This window comes from Symphalangus syndactylus, chromosome 24 (assembly GCF_028878055.3).
Source record: "Symphalangus syndactylus isolate Jambi chromosome 24, NHGRI_mSymSyn1-v2.1_pri, whole genome shotgun sequence".
Lineage (NCBI taxonomy): Eukaryota > Metazoa > Chordata > Mammalia > Primates > Hylobatidae > Symphalangus > Symphalangus syndactylus.
The window spans coordinates 31,057,883-31,079,942 of record NC_072446.2 but is presented as its reverse complement, the minus strand read 5'-3'; the positions used below and the strand labels follow the sequence as shown (position 1 = coordinate 31,079,942).

Here is a 22,060-nt window from a genome sequence, read left to right as displayed (position 1 = left end):
AGAGAAAGAAAGGGACAGAGACACAAAGGAGAGAGTGACAAAGGGCAAAAATGAGAGAATCAATGAGGCAAAATGTAAACACAGCTGGTGAATCTGGATAAAGGGTACACTGGAGTTGCAAAATGAAATTATATAGAAATAAAAATGTATAAACATATTAAATATAGACCCTTGAAATAATCCTTTTCTGTGAGTTATAAGCTATTCACTTGATACACAGCTAGATTCAATTGTTTCATTTTGCTTTTGAGTTTTAGGAACTGATGCTTCTCCCTATTAATTTAACCACACTGAAGCAGGTGGTGAAGAAAATAACTAAACTAAGCAACTTTGGCAAATAGTATTCTGATTATATACTGTAACACTAAAGACCAAAAAACCCACTACAGACCAACATTATATTCTAGTAAATATATTTTTCACAAAATATGGGTTAGCAATTCTAAAACTACTTGATGTGTATACTAGGATGAAATGAATGAGTAAATATACTGTGTTATGATAACAAGGTCCAAGCTTCATCCTGCCAGAGAAAGAAGTTACAAATAAGGAAGAGGAGGAGACTGTAATGAACCCTATGATGCTGCACTGTAATCAGAAAATTCACTATGGATGAATATATACAGAATGAATATAGCTGTGTGGTATGAGTGCTTGTGTAAGTACGCATACATCTGTTTCCTAGCTCCATGTGCACAGAGGGTCTAGAAGCAATAACAATCCAGTGGCAGTGGGCATACCTAGTAGCCAGAGTTTGGTTTCTAAATGCTATTCTCAAGTAAAAGAAAGCAAGGATCGTTGGAGATGGTCAATTCCAATGCGGGGGCACGAAAAATGTAACATGGACTTGAACATCTCATGGTGCCAGAAAGTAAGGAAGCACTCAAAAAACAATGGGAGCATGTCAAAAAAACACAGAAGCCAATGTAAAGGAGCTACCAATGGCCAAATCTGGACAACTTGAAAACAAAATAAATAGAGTAATGGATTATAAAATAAAAGAAAATCCACAAGTCAATACTGATATAAATAAATGGGAGACAAAGGACAACTTCGTTATAATAGAATTCTTATTAATAAATGTAGAAGGAATGATGAGAATAGAAAATTACCATTAGCTAAACACCATGGTAATAATTTACTGAAAGCAAGAACCATTGATGGAAGCTAAAATTAATGGACAGAAGTAGGATAAAAAACAGGATAGAGTCTCAAAATATCCATTCAGAAGATACTAATTTTTAGAGATAGTTATTTTATGGTGGAGAAACTTGGCAGATGGCACGTTAACCAAGTAATCAAAGTTACATCACGAGTAATAAGATGTATTCATATCATGCATCCCCTGATATAATGCACTGAGGAGGACGTAACATGATTTCTATGATACTCTTGCCTAAAATGCATAACCTCAAATCTCACCATAAGAAAACACCAGGCAAATACAAACTGAGAACAGTCCACAAAACTGGTCAGTACTCTTCAAAAGTGTCAAGGTCATGAAAGATAAGGAAAGACAAAGGAATCGTCACAGACTGGAGAAGGTTAGGGAGTCACAACTTCTAAATGGAATGTGGATACTGGGCCAGAAAAAAAATATTTCTAGGAAACTGAAGGAATGAATATGAATAAGGTCTGTACATTAGTTAAAGAGTATCATATCAATGTTGCTTTCTTGGTTTCAATCATTATACTACTGTTAAATAAAATGTCAACATTAAGGGAAGCTGGATGAAGTATACATTGGAATTCTACATAATTTTTGCAACTTTTAAAAAAGGTTAAAAAATTAATTTTGTTTTAATAATGAGGTAAAATGCTTAAAATGGTTCCAAAGTCAGATACATAAAAAGGGCATATTTGGAAAAACTAGCTTCTTTCCCTGTCACTTCCATCCTGTTCTCTAAAGGTAACCATTTAAAAACAAAGTTTGTAGGCCGGGCGTGGTGGGTCATGCTTGTAATCCCAGCACTTTGGGAGGCTGAGGTGGGTGGATCACAGAGACCAGCCCGGCCAAGATGGTGAAACCCCGTCTCTACTAAAAATACAAAATTAGCTGGGCATAGTGGCACATGCCTGTAATTCCAACTACTTGGGAGGCTGAGGCAGGAGAATTGCTTGAACCCAGGAGGTGGGGGTTGCAGTGAGCCGAGGTTGTGTCACTGCACTCTAGCCTGGGTAACAGAGCAAGACTCGGTCCCCAAAAAATAAAAACAAAAACACACACAAAGTTTGTTTTAGTTTTACCCTTGGTAGGGAAGGGACAGACAGATACAAAGACACACAGCCTTTTAAGATAAATGCTAGCATACAGTACAAACTTTTTCCACCTTATTTTTTTCCCCACTTAACAATATATCCAGGGTACAATTCCATAGCAGGATATAGTGATACTCTTCATTCTTTTTTCAAAGCTGAATATATTACAGTTTATTCAATTAGTCATCTATTGCTGAACAATTGAGTTGTGTAGTCTTTGGCTATTATAATTCGTTGCTGGACCTTCTTTCTGTATCTTTAGTGGTAGCAAATCTCTGCTACTGGGAGAAGGTTTGATGAATGATTCTGCAAATTAAGGAAGTGATCATGGTAAACAATATAGTTTATGAGACCTTCAAAATAGTAATCTTATGCGGCCCTTAAGTACTGACCCTGATTTCTTTTTCTGGCTCATATGGTGTTGAGGGTAAATTACAAGAGGGAGGTGAAAAGTTCTGAGCAAAAGATCTGATGGAGGAGCCCTGCAGACACTGCTAATGGCCTTCGTAGCATCCATCTCTTTCTTGCTCACTGCCAGAACCCTGACTCTTGTACAGGGCAGCAACATGTTCAGCCGAAACCACTCCCAGCCTCCCAGGGATGGCCAGGTAACACAGTCCTAGACAATGAGGTGTAACAGAACCTCCTGAAGATATGTGCCAAAGTTCTGCTTTCCTGTAAAAACCAACATGCCTGCTTTCCTTATTTTTCCTTTCTGGGATGGAACCAAGAGGCTGTAAACCACACATACTGAGGCCAGTGGAGCAGAAAGACAGGAGGAACCCGGGACTCCGATGACACTATGATGTTGCCTCACTACTCCTCAACTACCTACCTCTGGACTTGTTAACTGAGAAAAATAAACCCCTGTTTGGGAGAGCTGAGGCCACAAGCAGCTAAATTACATAGAAATAAACATGTTCTGCCTGAAGATGACTTACCTGAAGGACAACAGGGTGAGTCCCATCACATTTAAGAGACTCATCATTTTACAGTCAAATCTCAAACCATTCTTTAGTTTACCAAGAGAACTCAACCAAAAAAACATGAGACAGAGAAAGAAACATTCAGAACTAGGGCCAGGAACTCAGATGAAGTCCAAGGGAAATGCATCAGCAAAGGTATAAATACAAAAACCTTTGGAGTAAAACACAATTAGGGGGCAGTGGTGCTACAATCCCCCAGCCCTAATCCCTGGAGAAAATTATAGCGCTCTAATGATTTGTGGGCTCACAATTTCTTTTTTAAAATACATTTGGGGTGGACAAAGGCCAAAGAGAAATGAATAACGATGTTCTGACAATGAAAAAAAAAAAAATGCTGGGTGTTGTGGCTCTCACCCATCTTCCCAGCACCTTGGGAATCTGAGGCAGGACTGCTTGAGGCCAGGGGTTTGAGACCAGCCTGGGCTGTCAACATAGCAAGACCCTCTCTGGGGTTAAATCTGTCAGATAAGTCAGTCAAGAACTAGCTGAGAACAGGAAGGACAGATGAATTCACAGAACGGGAAAGGGGTGCTTTTGGGCAGCAGAAAGGAGTTAAAAAAAAAAGACATTGACAAGGAGAGGCAGCAGCGTACTCAAAAGGAACTTGACCCATTCTATTTAGGACTGGTGCTGTGTAGTAAGTGCCTGTCCCATCCTGTGCTTCAGAGGTGCCACCTATTCACATCCCACTCTACATGGTCATACTCTTTGTCTGGAATATTCTTCCTTCTTATCTCTTAATTTTAGATCCTTTTCATTATTTCTGCTCAAATGTCATCTTCTTAAAGAAGTCTTCCTAGACCACTCTAAATCAGGGCAACCAACTCCTATCATTCTTTTTTTTTTTTTTTGGAGATGGAGTTTTGCTCTTGTTGCCCAGGCTGGAGTGCAATGGCATGATCTTGGCTCACTGCAACCTCCACCTCCCAGGTTCAAGAGATTCTCCTGCCTCAGCCTCCCAAGTAGCTGGGATTACAGGTGCTCATCCCAACGCCTGGCTAATTTTTGTATTTTTAGTAGAGACGTCATTTCACGATATTGGCCAGGCTGGTCTTGAACTCCTGACCTCAGGTGATCTGCCCGCCTCGGCCTCCCAAAGTGCTGGGATTACAGGCGTGAGCCACTGCGTCCTGCCCCAACTTCCATCATTCTTATTCCCTTATTTTCTTTGCAGTAAATATTGCTTATCTGTAATTATCTTATTTTTCCTCATTTATTGTCTGCCTATCCTACTGAAATACAACTGTCAGTCTAGCTCACCGGTGTCTCTCCAATACTTTAAGTAACACCTGGCATATCCCAGTGATCAAGAGATAGTCACTGAATAAATGACTACATAGTATAGTATTTGTGTATACATTTACAAATTATTACTTTCTCATAGCAAAGAAAACTCAACAGGTGCAATCCTCCAAACTCCAGACACACACACTGTCAAGAAATAGGCGATGTAGGCGGGGCGTGGTGGCTCATGCCTGTAATCTCAGCACTCTGGGAGGCTGAGGTAGGTGGATCACTTGAGCTCAGGAGTTCAAGACCAGCCTAGGTAACATGTTGAAACCTCTTCTCTACAAAAATTACAAAAATTAGCCAGGCATGGGGCTCGTGACTGTAACTCCAGCTATTCGAGAGGCTAAAGTGGGTGGAGGTTGCAGTGAACTGACTTCCAGCCACTGCACTCTAGCCTGGACAACATAGTGAGATCCTGTCTTCTGAAAAAATAAAATTAAAAAGATAAGAAATAGGGGGTGCAAGCAACATGGTGGCAGCAGAGGAAGAGGCACAGGGGTCCAATGCCTCTTCCCCTTGGAGCAGCGTGGGAGTTTCCTGAGCCCTGCTTCTGGCGACTGTGGGAAGGGCCTGTCTCCTCACTCTGGACTCCCAACTCACTTCCAAAATGCTGCAGACATGCAGCAGCCGCATTATCTTGTGGCTGTGCTCTTGGCCAGGACATCTGCTCCCACACTTTCTGAATTCTGCCTTTAGGGACCTTAGCAGCAGGAAGGACGCAGAACTGTGCAGCCCACCACTGTCATCTTGAACCCTCTTCAACCCTAAGGATCTCTTGCCTCCAGGTGCAAAAAGCCCCCCAGAGAATAAGCCGCAGAAGTATCACGGAACAATGGAAGATGAAGGTTTGTGGTCTCTGAGGGAGGCATGATACCATGTTATTCCCAAGAGGTCTACCTTTGCCTTCAGGGGTAGCAGCAACAGTGGCCTACTCCTAAGAAGAAAGAAGATAAAAACCCAGTTTTTCCTTTGTCTTTCCATCTCAGGCTACTGTTATCGTCCTGTGCCACTTCTTAACCTTAGGTGTTATGGGAAACCTAGACAACACCTGCTGCTGCTGCTGTGCCAGGACTAAATTAGACCCTCTGTCTTCTAAATGATGGTGAGAAAAGGCGAACTGATAAGCTTCAGTTTTGTACACACATTGATGCGAATACAGACATATTCAAGGTTTGAGAGAGGGTGTGGCACTTACCTGACTCTAGATAAGATCTCGCCATTAAGGGGACCTAAAAATTGGTTTTCCTCTAATAGTCCAGATAAAACAGTAATATTGTTAAGATCTCTCAGTGCTAACTTTAATCTCTTTTGTTATTCCTAAGTAGTACCCAGTTTCTATCCTGGATCCTAATGAACCTGTTCCTTCATTTTCTGGAAAGCAAGAGGAGGAGAGGAGGAGAGGAGGATTTGGGAAGAGGAACACGATGATCTCAGCGTCCCAGCCTCCACACTCTCTCTGGAGTAAATATTCTATATTTATAGCACGTGGGTGCAAGGGCAAATGCCAAGGGGCGTGGGAATGTGTGTGTTTGTGTGGGGAGTGTGCATCATTCCGTGGACAGTCTCCAGCCCTCTTGCTTTTGGAAAAGCCCTCTTGCTCTCTTCCTCATCACACCAAGCAAGCAAGAATCTTGCTCCATCTCTGTGGGAGACACAGAATTTGGACCTTCCTCTCTCTATCACATCTTTTTTATAGCCCACCAGTCCCACTCACTAATAGCCACTCTTCTAGTCCCCTGTCCTAAAACTGCTCTACATTTCTCAATTCTTTCATCTCTACCTAGACTGGCTAGACTTTAAGGAAAAAAAAAAAAGGATGATTCCTTCCGAGTTGTACAAATGTCCTCTCTCACACAGTAACCTTTTGCTGCATTCTCCTTACGAACTCCCACCCTGCATCTTCCACCTTGGATCTTCCGCAGTGCTGGTCTTCTTCGTTTCTTCATTCAGGCTGAGCATTAGAGCAAGTTCAGAAACTGACTCAACACACTAATACAGTTCACACTATCCAATTTCAGTTTGGACTTCACTGCTATTCCTTAATTCATCTCTTGCCAGCTCCCCAGCAGTGGACATTGAGAATAGCTACTCCAAAGCTTCTCCCTTCATCCAAGACCCTTATTCTGGACAGTCCCACCCACCTTCTCTGGTTGCTACACATATAAATCAGTCACCTCAGATGACTTTGCCTTCTCCACTAGGTTTGAATATTCACGTTCTTGCTTTTCCCATGGCATTGCACCTATTCAATTGGTAATGTTTAGACTTCACCTAGGTGAAGCATGGTCATTCCAAAATGTTTGCCTCTGGCCATGAGCTGTTGCCAGCCCCATGCTTCCACTGATCCTCCTGGATATCCCTTCAGGCATGTCCAGCCGAGGTGTCCTCAAACTGGCCATTCAACTTTGGTTTCCTGTGCCATTATTCTTCCAGCTGCCATGCCTCACAGTCACGTTAGCATCACAAAGAAGCCGAGAACTTTTTAACTGTCAAGGACTTAAGAAATCATGTTTTGGGGTTGACAAAAATCTGAAAAGGGCCTGATAGTAAATATTTTAGGTTTTGTTGGCTATGAGGTCTCTGTTGCAACTACTCAATTCTGCCACTGTTAACATGAAAGCAGCCACAGATTATATACTTACAAATGGGTGTGATTATATTCCAATAAAACTATTTTTAAAAACAGGCAGCAGGCCAAAAGGCAGTCATTTTCCACCCCTTAATCTGTATCATTGTCGTAAGTAGGTTCTTGATAGTGAGATGATCAAATATTAGTTTTTGCTTATTATTATTTTAGTGTTGAGTGTGTTACTCCTTTAAAAATGGGTTATTCATTATATCTAGCAACTCATATTCAGCCATCTTTTCACCAGTAGAAAGATGGTAAGCTAGTTATAATCACTGGTTTTCTTTGAGATCACTGGTTTTCTCTGAGGTTGCATGTTGAACATAGTTTACTTTATGATGTATACCATGAAATATTTTCAGTTTTTTTTTTTTTTTTTTTGAGATGGAGTCTTGCTCTGTCGCCCCGGCTGGAGTGCAGTGGCGCGATCTCGGCTCACTGCAAGCTCCGCCTCGTGGGTTCACGCCATTCTCCTGCCTTAGCCTCCCGAGTAGCTGGGATTACAGGCACCCACCACCATGCCTGGCTAATTTTTTTTTGTATTTTTAGTAGAGACGGGGTTTCACCGTGTTAGTCAGAATGATCTCAATCTCCTGACCTTGTGATCTGCCTGCCTCGGCCTCCCAAAGTGCTGGGATTACAGGCATGAGCCACCGTGCCCGGCCATTATTTTCAGAGTTTTAACCATCACTAACTTAATTTAAAGCACTAGTTTTCAACTAGTAGGCTGCTTTCTTCAAACACAAGTTTATGTGGAAACTCATTAAATGAAAAAGACAAAGGGCCGGGCATAGTGGCTGACATCTCTAATCCCACCACTTTGGGAGGCCGAGGCGGGCGGATCACCTGAGGTCAGGAGTTCAAGACCGGCATGCCCAACATGGCAAAACCCCATCTCTACTAAAAACACAAAAATTAGCCAGGAATGGTGGCAGGCCCCTGTAATCCCAGCTACGTGGGAGGCTGAGGCAAGAGGCAACAGAATCGCTTGAACCTGGGAGGCAGAGGTTGCAGTGAGCTGACATCGCGGCACTGCATTCCACCCCAGGGGAATGGAGCGAGACTCTGTCTCAAAAAAAAAAAAAAAAAAAAAAAAAAGAAAGGAATAGACAAAGTAGCAACTCTGTAGGAGTGAGTGGGTAGAGAAGAAGCCCAGATACCCATTGGCTTAGTGCCCTCTTCCCTGCATCCCTTCTCTTGTAGTATCCCCTAGAGTACCTCTTGAATCCTGTCAAACAGCGGCCTCCAAACTTCTTTTGATCAATCACCTGTATTATGAAAAAGGTTTTGAGCCACCCACCCACCTTCTTCACCACATACCCATAATCCTAGTGTTAGTAAATATCTCAAGATACATGCAATATACACTTAAGATGAAGTTCTTCATTAATGATAATGGCTGTAAATCTATATTCCGAATAGTCTCATTGACAAGTTAGAATCTTTTTGGCTGACTTCGTGTCCCATATAGTTAGAATGCCATTGTTTTTACTTTGAAACAAGGTTGATGAAGAACTCCAAACTGGACCCTACCATTTTCTTGCTTGTTTATGTTAGCTTTTAAAAAATGTATCAACTCCAATCTTTGCAGTAATCTTTCAAAGCCACTGGTTATTTAGTTTGGCTAAAACCAGAAAATAGAATCCATAAAGCCACTTAACTGGACACATATAAACTCTAACATGTTACACTGTGTGGAGAGCAAAGGAACTAGTGAGGCTGCCCTTGTTGCCCCTGCTACGCCATGGAACTCTCCCACCCCTCTGGGTTAACTCGTTTACTGTACATGACACATGACCATCTTAACCAACAAACTGAGTGAAAATGCCCGAATCATCTACATATCAAGAATTAGAGCATTAGTCAAGCTTAGTATCTTTATTTCTGATAATAATAATAATTAGTAGTTCTAGTCTATATCTGGAGGCTACCACTGTGAAACATCATTTGATTTAATGGAAAGAACCACACTCTCTAATTAGTCGGAAGGGTCGGCATTTACTTTTCATTCAGTTTCACCCCCTGACCAAGGCCCTAAGCCTGTCATCCAGCTGACACCATGGCATAGAGCATCACAGATGCTCTGTAGCCAAGCCAGGCCCTATCATGATGTTCTGGGATCCAGGGCAGCTAGGGTAAAGAGCAATCAACCTAGTGGTTACCTGCAAGTCATTTTGTGGGTTCCAGTCAGAATCAAATATGATGCAGGTATCAGCAGCTGTGAGATTGATCCCCAGGCCTCCCGCTCTGGTGCACAGAAGAAAGACAAAGCGGTCTGAATCTGGCTTACAGAACCGGTCGATGGCTGCCTGGCGCAGGTTTCCCCGTACTCGCCCATCAATTCGCTCATAGGTGTATCTGAGGGGACCCAAATGAACGAAAGCCCAGGCGTTAATCATGACTTCAATGGAGAACAGCACAAAATGCAGGAAGCTGTCGACTGATGGCCTTAAATCCCTCACTTCTAAATTTGGACCAAATGACAGCAGTCTAGAAGGAATCCTTCCCCCTACATATGCAGCAGGGCAGACACTTAAAACTGTATTGCAAAATGCCCCCCTCTCAAAACAAAAAAAACAAAACAAAGCAAAAAAAAACCAGCTGTAAACTAAGAAGGACTAGAAGAATTAAATCATAAAACACTGATCCCCATAGCCCAAGCAACTTATTCTCTCAAGTATTTTCCAGTTTATACTCGTACTAAATCTAATCATAAGACCAGGAAAAACAAAAGCCTTTCCCATCTACTTTGAGTAGTGCTCATAAAAAAGACTCAGAGTTCCCATCAGTTTCCAGCTACTTTAGGGTAAACCAGAAACGGTAAGAAGATTACACTGTGAGGCAGTCCTTTTATGTCACTTCTAGCCTATCAAGTTCCTCAAAGCTTTGGAGGTACACAGCAAAACCTCCAAGTTTATAGCTGAAACCAAGGTCTTCTGGGCAGTACATTGCCAAGCATAAATCACAGGAAAGGTTTTTGAGGTGTGTGTGTGGGATGAAGGACTGATTAATAGTTAGAGGAAAATAAAGTAGGAAAGTAAAGCTGAGTATCATTGAGAAGACATACACCTGTGTGGAAAATCAAGAAACGGGTGGAGTGCATGGTAGAGGTAAGGGTAAAAGGAAAGAGAGTAAGAAATGAAACTGTTAAGGGAACATATCACTCATGCCCGTCTAGAGGGAAAACAGAAGAGACCTTTATGTTGGAGATCATGGGATTAACACAGAAGATATAGCAGCAAACTGGACAGCTGCTGGGCATCTTATTCTTTTCTTATTTACCCCTGACAACATATGAATTAACAAGGGGGATGTTACTCTGGGCCCAATTTTGACCCACAAACATGAACTGGTTAGTGAAGCAGAAGTAATAGGAAACTTGTGAGAAAAGAACCAAATCATCCCAAACTGACAACAGTCAAGACCATGAATCCTGGCAAAATCCTATCAGCAGTCCAGAATTTGGGAAATCAGATCTCTAAAACTTACATAAATAAGCAGTAAGAAAATAAGGATAGATACCCTAGGGGTAGATAATTCTGTGTGAGGATGGCTTTGGAAAACTAAATCTGGCAATATGATCTTGACTTCCTTGAAGAAAAGAAAAAGCCATGTAAAGAACCCACCCAAGGAAATGCACATGAAGAAACCTGACCAACTCAGACTTACAAGGGACATGTATAAAGCAAAGAAACAAGTCTGAAAATGCTGTCTCCCTTTTACAAAGCCACAATACAACCATACCTAAAATTAAGGGTACAATTTTTTGTTTCCTCTTTATTTAAAATTATAATACACTCAAGAATAATAAATGAGAACTACAGCAGCAAATGAAATGGGTGGTGGTGACAGGATTGTCATGAAGGCAGACTAAAAAGATTTTGTGTCATAGACAAAGGCTAAGGATTAGATGTCTGAATTCTATAGATTTAATTATCACTATTATTCGTAACGACCACAATAATGATATTAGCAGCAAATTCTTAAGTGTCAGTTCTGTGCCAAACCCTGTGGTACATGCTTGGTACACATCATTACATTTAATTCTCACAATAGTCCTATGAGGTAGTTTCTATTATCATCCTCATTTTACACTTAGGAAACCTAAAAACAGAACAAAACAAAAATTCATACAAGTAAAACATCTTGCTCAGTCATCTAGCTGGTTAAGTGAGTTAAACCCACATCCATTTGACTTACAGCTTTCACACTGTACCTTACATTTCAATTCAGTAGGACAGAAAGGTTTTCCTAAACACTTAAGAAGAGAAATGGAGAATACATAAGGGACACTAGTAAACTTTGGAAGCTTGTAACTTTAACAGGAGGTGGAAACAGAAACTATAACTAGGTATTGAAACGTTTTTGATAAATCAGTGCTCAGAGGATCTGTAACAGTTACAGAAGTTTAGCCATGTATGTGATGCAATAGAGGAAGCACAATACTTGGAGTCAAAAACAGGGTTGAGATTCAATTAAAGAATGGCCATTTCCCCCCTCCACCCCCATCACACATATGAATGATTAATGCTGCAGGAACAGACTCCATGCTCTTTGAAAAGACACCCCTAGTCATCCGGTAAGAGTTAGATACCACATGGATCAGAGTGAGGCTGGGAATTAGCACAGCCTTAAGGGGGAGGGGAAATCAATACACAGTGATGATACAGCTCAGCCAACACCTAGGGAAAATGTTCCCATAAAATTAGTAAGTTTTTGTGTATTATAATGTAACAACACTTTTAGAATTTTTAGAACAAGATGAATGGAATAATTCTCTATCACTTGTTTAGTTTTGAGGGAGTGCTCTCAAAGAACACAAAACAAAAAAATTTTGGATTATTTGAGCTCCTCCCTCACTTCTGAGCCAGATCCTCTGGCCATGCCCTCATTCCTGTATGAGAGTCTGGCATGAAATTAAACGGGAACAAAACCAAACTGACAGCTGGAGAGGCAAAGAGGTTCAAGAACAAAGAAAACCTTGAGGGCTAATAAGTCTGAATGAAGAAATCAGACATCATAAAATTTTCCACACTGAACTTCAGCACAGCAATTAACCCTCTGTGACAACTGTATTTTTAACAAGCTCCCTAGGAGCTGATATGGTTCAAACTGTAATTCTGAGTCACTATCAAATACTATCAAGTATCAACAAGCAGCAGGTGGCACTCTGGAAAAAAACTTTATGTGACTGGCCGGGAGCAGACTGGAAGGGAGTGGAATGACATGTTTTTGGCACAAGAAATGCTGACTTTAGAAAGGCCTGAAGGGAAATGAACAAGTTTCTGGTCTCCCAGCAATAATCAACTGGAAAACATGAAGAGTTAATTTAAAAAAAGAAAACCAAAAAAAAAAAAAAAAACCCAACACAAAAAACCATTTACAACAGTTACAAGCATATAACATACTTAGGATTTAATTCAGTAAGAAATATGAAGGATTGGTAACATAACACTAAGGGGCCATGCTTTGTTCACCATTATGACTGTAATACCTACAGAGGTTCTAGCACAATGCAGACACTTTACAAATATTTACCGAGACAATAGTGTATATGAAGGACCTAAGTTAAGTGTAGTGGAAAGCATGTTCTTTGATTTTGCAAAGATGTCAGTCTAAAAAAAAAAAAAAATAAGAAAGAAAAAGAAAAAAAAAGCTAAAAAAATCCCAACACACGAATATATGTATAAACATGTAGATGTGTATGTATGTATACATACACATCTACACATACACAAACATTTTTCTGGAGTTAGGGGCTGGAGCAGACAGAGACAGATAAATAAGCCAGGTATGGTGGCTCACTCTTGTAACCCCAGCAATTCGGGAGGCCAAGGCGGGAGGATCACTTGAGGCCAGGAGTTCAAGAACAGCCTGGGCAACATAGTGGGACCTCACCTCTACAAAAAAGAAAGAAAAATTAGACAGGCATGGTGGCCAATGTGCCTATCATCCCAGCTACTGAGGAGGAGTAGGTGGGAGGATTGCTTGGGCCCATGAGTTCAAGGTTGCAGTGAGCTATGGTCACGCCACTGCCCTCTAGCTTGGGAGACAGAGCAATACCCTGTCTCTAAATATAAATAAATAAATAAATAAATAATTCTGAAGTTCATCTGGAATATTAAATATGCAAAGGAATAAAACTATTGATCAAAAGAATAGAAAGGCTAGACATATATCCAGTATATATAATATCTCCCTATATTTCATAGAATTTTATGAGTGAGGGAAATAGACTATTTTAATAAACAGAAAATTAGAAAATTCAATATATTTGGAAATAAATGAAAATCAGACTTCAATTATACGCCATTTACCAAAATTACAGAAGGGCTAAAGACTTAAACGAAAAAAAATCAAATAATCCAGTTAAAGATTATGAATTAACATACACATTTAATTCTTTGATCTCTCCAAGCCTCTAGTAATATGACAGTAAAGGATTTTTTAAAAAGGTATAATCCCTTCCCCAAATAAATCCAGCAAAATTACAGAAGTGATAAAATTCTGGAATCTGGAAAGTCGTATTTGATTTGAAGAAGGCAGAATCCCAGGCAAGACACAACCTAATTTAATAGTGCAGAACACTTGACGGGATCAAACACTGGTGGCACTAGGTACCCCTGAAAGCAGGGACACAGTCTAAAAACAGGGAAACCGGTGGAATATTTACTGAAGTATTTACTTAGCCTCTAGATCACCTACCCCAGCCTTGAAGAGGGTAAAATAAAAGATCTTGATCCTCTCTACTCTAGAAGATACTAACCACAGTTAAAAGTGAAGGTGCCATGCTGAAAAGGGGAAGAGAGACAGAGATAGTGGGAGCCCTTACTTTTTCTCACCCCTCCCCCACAATTAGCTCTAAATACAGTCAAGTTTCCACCTATAGGCAGGGGAGAGTAAGAGGAACAGGGCCTCAAAATGCTGATATAGGAGGGTCCCCAATGAAAATGGTCCAGCCAGATGCACAGTGCTCACATATGGAAAGTGAAGTGCACAGTCAACAAGCCTTGCTCACATACTCAGAGCTTCTGGTTGGCTCCACAGTGCCCCCCATCTGATGGCCTAAGATATCAGACATGAGGCTGACATGAAACACACAGCCTCTGCTTCTGGTAAGGAGGGGCAAAGTCCTAACACACCAACCCTCTAGCAAATGACAAATTCTGGACAAACTATAAAAACCAAAATGAATGAACAGAAAAACCTGCCTGAGGGCACTGGCGAGTTAACAAAAGCAGACAAATCTTGGAGAAGAATAGAAATTTGTGGTTTCAGCCAGAGGGGAGGCCACAATTATGGTGGCAAGGTGTTGATCAGCTATAATTGATAAAAAGCTGTTGTCTTTCTGACACACATCGGGGAAGGTACCTAGGGCAACTAAGACTGACAGAGAGTGAGAGGGGATCCCCAGAAAGCGAGAAATAGAGATGGGAACCCCAAACTCTGGGTATAAACTCTGCCCAAGTTTCTGGCTGACTTGACTCACATTTGCTTGGGCCTGACTGTGGTAGTCTGAAAGGGGAACTACTATCTACCAGAGACATTGACAGAGTTTGCACTTTGACCATAACCTAGTTAACTGCTTCCAAATAAAACCCATCAACATCTTCAGAGCAATATAACAGAATTCTAAATCTCTAGAACATCATATTCACTAGGTCTAGGGAAAAATTCAGTTATTCTCATTCTCAAGGGAACAGACAACACATGTCAACGTCAAACCTACAATGTTATAATTCAGACAAGAACTTTAAAGCGCTATTATGCTTACGCTTAATGAAGTCAAGGAATGTTAAGTAATGAATAAAAAGATAGGAAGACTCAGCAGAGAAACAAAACGTTAATAAACACAGAACCAAATGGAAATTTTAGAACTAATAAATAAAGCATAGAGTGTGCTTAATAAACATGATGGAGATGATAAAGAAAAGTCAGTGAACTTGAAGACAAAACAGACAGAAAAGGGGTTTTTTAAAAAACAGAGCCCATGGACTTGTGGGGAATATCTCAAGGTCAAATAAACAGGTAATTAGTCTCACAAAAAACCAAGAGAAGGGGCAAAAACAAAAAAGAAATTGAAGAAATAATGATCAAAAGCTTCTCAAATTTGATGAAAGACATACATTTACAAATTCAAGAAGCTCAGTAAGCAGGATGAATCCCAATGATCACAGTTAAACTGCTGAAAACCAAAAATTAAAAAGAAAATCTTAGAAGTAGCCAGAATAAATTAATGTATTGCACACAGGGAGCAGCAATGTGAATGACTGCAGAACTTCTCATAAGAAACCATGGGGACCAGGGCACAGTGGACTAACACTGTAAAGAGCTGGAGGGGGAAGAAAAGGAAAAAAAAGTGAACCCAAAATTCTAATATGAAAGACAGATACAAACAAATGGGAAAAAATATGACTTGGGGAAAACAGATGAAGATAAAAAAATTCTATCCTGATAAGCCTTAGAAAGACAAGAGAAGACACTGTACTTGTGAAATAATCAGTGCTATTAAAAATGGAAAAATTATAAAAAATGTTCTGTGAAATTAAAAAAATATAATTATAATGAAAGATAAAAGTCAAGAAAATTCCCCAGCATCTGAACTTAGATTTCAGATGGGAAAGATCTATTTAGTATCCAGCACCAATGAAGCAGTTCATTGTAAAATTTCACAGGACTGGGGACAAAGAGAATACATAAAAACTTCTAAAAAGAACAAACATAACACATAAACAGACTAAGAATCCTACAGGCTTCGAACTTCTCAGTGGCAACCCTGGAAGCTAGAAGACAGTGGATTAACACCTTCAAAATTCTGCAGGGAAATGATTTACAACCTAGAATCTCAAATCCTGCAAATAGATTCCTTAAGAATGAGAGCAGAGTAAAATATTTTCAGACAATGTCTCAAAATTTACTTATCATTCACCCTTTCTCAGGAGCTCCTGGAAGAGGTGCTCCAACATGGAATCCACCAACAAGAAGATCTGATTTAAGAGGAAAAAAAGAAAGCTGTCAGCATGAGAAAGAAGGCAGATCACAGCTGACAACTGTGTACTCTGTGGGGAACAGCAACAGGCCAGGTAGGAGGAAGTCAGGAGGCCCCAGAAGGTATGGCCTAGAGAAGAGGAAACTGATGTGTTGGAAAATAACCAGAGATTTAGACAACCAGGGTAAAGTTTGCTGCTGAATTATAAAAGGTGTATAGAAAAGTAAGCAATCGAAAAGATAATTTTTAGTTTCGGAGAAAATAAAAACTGTACCAAAATGAAAAGTAAACAGCACATGACATAACTCAGCTGTAATTTCACATTTTCATAAGTCATAATAAACAACAAATATTAACCTAACTCAAAGTATTATGTGGTATACTGGGAAGATGAGAGGACAGGAAGTTGTATACATGACAGTATGAGGAGCAGTGAAAGAAGGCTAAACATTCATCTTCCACAGTGAGAACAGATAATACCTACAACTGAAAAATATAAAGAAATTACAACTAATACCATTATTTAGATACAGCTATAAATACCAAAAGAAATAGCATAAAGAGTTGAAAGTAAATGCTTCTGGGATATGAGAAACTGGGGGAAGGTAGAGAGTGAATTAGCAAATAATTTTTCATAAGTGTAATAGAATGATATGGCTCTTTAAATTATGTGCACGTACAACTTTAATGAAAATAAAAACTAAACTAAAAAGAGAAAGGCAATGATAATATTAAGGCCAGAAGAACCCTGCTGGATGCATCTTGGGTGAAGAAGCCATAAACATGAAAAGAAGAGCTGGGTATGGTGGTGTATGCCTATAATCCAGCTACTCAGGAGGCTGAGATGGGAGGACCACTTGAGCCTAGGAGTTTGAGGCCACAGTGATTGAGCCACTGTAGTTCATTTTAGGTGACAGAGCGAGACATTGTCTCAGAAAAAGAAAAAAAAAATACGTATATGTATATACACTTCAGAATATTTATATGAGTCTCACGGTTAAGATGAGAGAGAAGCCTTTTAAAGCACATTAATTTAAGCTTAAGTTTAGGCCTAAAAAAGGATTTAAAGTTGTTTTCAGACAGAGATTTGACTATTATAAAATTTAGGACATCAAAAAATAAAATAAATGAAAACCCATACTCATAAATAACGAACAAAAACAACACTGGGGAAAGTTTTTGCAACAAATTCTTATAAATAAACAAAAAGTCAAAGACCAAGAGAAAATGCATGAAAAACATCACTACGCAATCCACAAAAACAAAATATAAATAACAAATATGAAAAAATACTCATTCTCATTAGTAATCATAGTTACAAATTAAAGAGATAATAATTTTGAATTACTGGATTAGCAAAGATTAAGAAGTAAAAACAATATTGATCAGAATATGGAAAAAAGGCATTCTCATATGATATTTCGGAAAGGAATACAAATAAAACACTCTTAACTAGAGGGCATTTTGGACTGAGTGTATCAAATGTTTTTAAAAATGTGCACTGACATTTATCCTAAAGAAATACTGAAAACATAAGTACTTTAAAGGGATATTCATTTATAGAGTCCCTTAAAATGCTGAAAAATTGGAAGTGTTTAAAATAGAGTATCACATAGATCATTAAAACTTTGTTGTAGAAAAATAAAGAAAAAATATCATAATAAATAAAAAATAAGAGGTACAAAGTGCAACGTAGAACAGCACTGCAATTCAAACAAACAATAAAGCTAAACATATTTATGCAGAAAAAACAGACTGAGAAGATAATCCCCAAGATGAATGGGGAGTTGTGCAGGTGGTAGTGTTACGTATTTCCGCATTTTCAAGAGAAACTACAATCTTAAGTAATTTGAACACAAAATGAGCAATAAATAATAAAGAGAAAATAGCATAAAAGAGAGCTAAAGACCTCTGTACTTACCAAAAGTCTGTTATATACACCTTTACTCATTTTGGGGCATTCTTTTTTAAAAATCTGTAAACTAACAGTTGTACATATTTTAAAGAATAAGATAATATAAGAAGCAGGTGCTCTGGCAATAGGCTTCTAATCTATAGTGAATTGAAAGCTACAAAACTGCTTTACGAGTTTTGATTTATTCATGTAATACAAGTCTCAAGAATCCTTTATATAGAAATCTCTCCTATAGAGCTCTGAGGAATTATTTTATTGTCTAATCAGACTTGGAAGAATCATTTATGTTACATTAAATGTCAGCATACCCATAGTTTAATTTGTCATTTCTTTTAATCCTCTTGCTATAAAGTACATGTAATGTACAAGGGCAAACAGAATGTTAAAGAATAAGAATATCTGTTAAGACATCCAAGATTTGCTATAAAAACAAGATTTTCTTTAGACTTACTAATGCCTAGGCTACCAGTTTCTATGATCTTGAAAGTCTTTTATCATTAAGAATGAATTTTTAAAAACTCATTTGTCATCTTCAGATCACTGATGTGTCACAACGACTGAAAATCTAAAGTAATACATATGAGGTAACAAATGTAGTTCCCATACAGAATCCAAACAACCCACACAGCACCATAGACTTTTGACTTGCATGAGGAATGTAACTTAGATTCAAGGAATTCTTAAGAGTATGAACAAGAAAATAAATTGGGATGCCATAGCCAGTGCATCATAAAACCTTAGAAGGCTTGCTGAGAAAGGACATAAAATATCCCCCAAATTCCTTCTGTGAGTTGCCAGTTTATGCTCTTTTAGAAATTGGATATAGTGATGATTTCCAGGATATGTTTCTTTCACCATTATTAAGCAATAAAAATGTAAATACATTATTTTCTTAGCCCTTTCTAATGCTATTTGAATTGTTTCCTCCAACTAAAGTTAATATAAATATGTGGAATTTTTTTTTTTAAGCAAAGCAAGGACTCTACATCATAGGTCATGAAATTTACTTTTGACAGTTAAACTTGGGTCCATTTGGTCATAAAATTTAACTCTGAATTTTAGTCTATCTTTAAAAGGAGATTCCTTTCCTCCATTTTTGAATGGATCAAAAAAATATCAAAGAAAATGAACTGTCCCAGTGTTGAATGCAGAGCTTTGACACAAGTCTCACCTTCTCTGGATGAGGTAATCTTCCAGGATGTCGAGGCAGCGCACCATCTGGGAGAAGATGAGTACTTTGTGGCCACCTGCAATCAGCTTAGGGAGTAGTTTATCAATCAACACAAGCTTCCCTGCTGCCTGAATCATGGCCTGCAGCTGAAAGTCAGGGGCATCAGGGCTGTGGGTTTTTCGGAAATCTTCCAGAATTTTCTCCTCTGCTCCTGAAAAGGAATGGAATAAAACTATTCCTCGGACAGAATATAAGGATAAAGGTTGTACTCTGCTTTACAGATCCTGGGAAAAATGAAGTGAATCCTTAGGTCCTAGACCAGCAGTCCAGTGAGATGCTGGGTGCACTCTTTGGTCTGTAACTTCAGCAGAGGGCTTTGCAGTGGCAGCAGGAGAGAACTCGGGTGCTCCACTCTCCTGGGAAGTCTCACCAAGTAGAGAGAGGATCTGAGATACCAAGTCCTAAGCTGACTCACCCAAGTAAAGAAATCTTCCCAGACAAGAAGGACTTTCACACCCTTGACATCACAAACACTATAAGATAATCCAAGCCACATTTTGATTTTAAAATTTCTCCAAAAGTTTCATTGTAAAAAAAAATCCTCCCAACATTTTCTCTAACTAGTTTGGTTAACTATTAATTTGTCTGCAGAGAGTTTTAATCTCATTGCAGCACTTTCACTGATTCAACTAAGTAACATATTTCCCTGTCCCCAAGTAGAAAGTGTGGGTCAGACTCTGAAGAAATAAAGGGCAGCAAATTGGCGAGTGATACCCATCTTCTGCCCGGCAGAGTACATGCTGTGAGGCAGCGTGTTGGCAGAAGTTCAAACCTTGGCTCTTGGTCCTTAGTAGCTATATCGCTTAGGCAAATTCATCAAGCTCTCTGCATCTCAGTTTTATACTCTGTAAAAAGGTGAGAATGCATACATCCTAGCATATAATGAAAATTCAATACATGAGTTATTTGATTATCATTAGCTTCTTGCAGAGGCCATGGTAGTCCTGAGTTACTTCCTAGTGCCCCTGACTCACCATTGATCAGGTAGGGATGGTTACAGCACTTCCTCAGCTCCATCATGGTGTTGATGAGATTGGGCATGTTGTGCTGATTTGCCCCCTTGCTCAGGAAGGAAAAGTTCTTCTCGAGGATGGCACGGTAGTACTTTTTCTGGATATTGGTCAGTTCCACCTCAATGATCGTCTCTTGTTTGGGAGCAAGGTTCTTTTCCACATCATCTTTCAGCCGCCGAAGCATCATTGGTTTTAGGATAGACTGCAGTTTCTTTACCTGTCCAGGGAAATGAGACCTAGTTACCTGCCTCAATCCCAAGTTAATGATTACTGGGGTATTCCAACCTTCACTCTAATTTCTTGAACATTTACACATAGTACTGTGATAGTAGACTAAAAGAAAGATTATGATCAATCCCTGAAAATGGAGAGTTTATAATAGTACTGAAAGGGAATAAGGGATATGATTTTAATTCACAAGCAATTACTGAGAATCTAGTGGCAATCTCAGAAGATAAAAAGGGAGAAAGGTATAAAAGAGTACTTATTCTCTAGGATAGAGAAAACACGTCTCTCTGTCATTCTTTCTCTAACGCACACACCACATGCACAGTAATTACCTGAAGAATATTTTAAATTATGTTAGGAGGTATGAGTGATATATTACAAAGGCAACTTAGACGCTGAGAGAATGGAGTAAGAAGTAGAGATGATCTGGAAAACAATTCCTCCTATACCTTCTAAGTAACAATAGCAGCATACATGCTTGGGTGTAGCAGTATGTAAAGAACTAATGTTATAGGTGACATCTACTCTATCATGGAATCTGTCACATCAGGGGCACTTTAAGTCTGATGGTGTTCATTGCTACAATTTGTCTGTTCTTCCCCTAAAAGCGCAGGCCTGGACAGCAGATCTTTATGCAACTGACTGCATCAGCGGCAAGGTGACTTGTTCCCTCTCCCAGTGAGACAATGACAGACTGAGGGATTCAAACTCAAAGTACCTGAGTTAACCTGGAGCTAAAACTTGATACCGGTAAGATTAACTCTGATGGAAAAACAAGGGAAGATGAAAGTGCAAAAGAAATCACGTTTCAAGTCAGAAACGGCTGTTCAAAAATTTTAAAAGGGGTAGACTCTGCATAAACAAGTCGTGTGCTGCGAAGATTGCTTCCTGAAGAAATATAAAGTGATTTACAGAGAGTGATTTAGAAGAGTTACTTACAAAAGCACATTTTAGACAATGATGAACATGCTTTATTTTGGAAACAGATGCTTTCCAGAACTTTTATTTACTGTGTTTTAAAATACAGACATCTCACAGAGCAGAGATTAGAGTAGTGGTTACCAGGGACTGGGCGGTGGGGTGGAGTAGGGAGGTATTGTTCAAAGGATACAAAATTTTAGTTAGACAGGTGGAATAAGTTCAAGAGATCTACTGAACAACATGGTGACTACAGTTAATAACAATGTACAGTATTTCTGAAGATTGCTGAGAGTGGATTTTGAATGTTCTCACAAAAAGCATGTGCTAATTAGCTCTATTTAGCCATTCCACCGTGTATACATATTTCAAAACATATTGTATGTGATACATATTTTTGTCGATTAAAAAAGCCAAAAAATTTAAAAATAATTATATATAACTAAATATTTAAAAAAATAAAATATTTGGTGTCATTTTTATGGTTTTCTCCTACCTAACTCCAATCTTCATCTTTTTATGAGACTTTCATTTTTACCAACCAAGGGTACTTAGAAATCGAATCCCCCATATGGGTAAGGAATTACTATATAAGAACCTAAAGA

The 22,060-nt window shown here is 39.1% G+C and overlaps 1 protein-coding gene across 6 annotated transcripts in view; it reads right to left on the bottom strand.

The window, feature by feature from the left end:
• CHD6 (chromodomain helicase DNA binding protein 6) overlaps positions 1–22,060 on the bottom strand; it is a 214,176-nt gene that overhangs the window by 62,084 nt on the left and 130,032 nt on the right. For all 6 annotated transcript variants that reach the window (XM_055266598.2, XM_055266604.2, XM_055266603.2 and 3 more), the window contains 3 exons: positions 20,271–20,526; positions 19,237–19,447; positions 9,324–9,519 (listed from right to left, as the gene is read on the bottom strand). In XM_055266598.2, the coding sequence (XP_055122573.2) occupies positions 9,324–9,519; positions 19,237–19,447; positions 20,271–20,526 (663 nt within the window). The remainder of the gene's footprint in view (positions 1–9,323; positions 9,520–19,236; positions 19,448–20,270; positions 20,527–22,060) is intronic.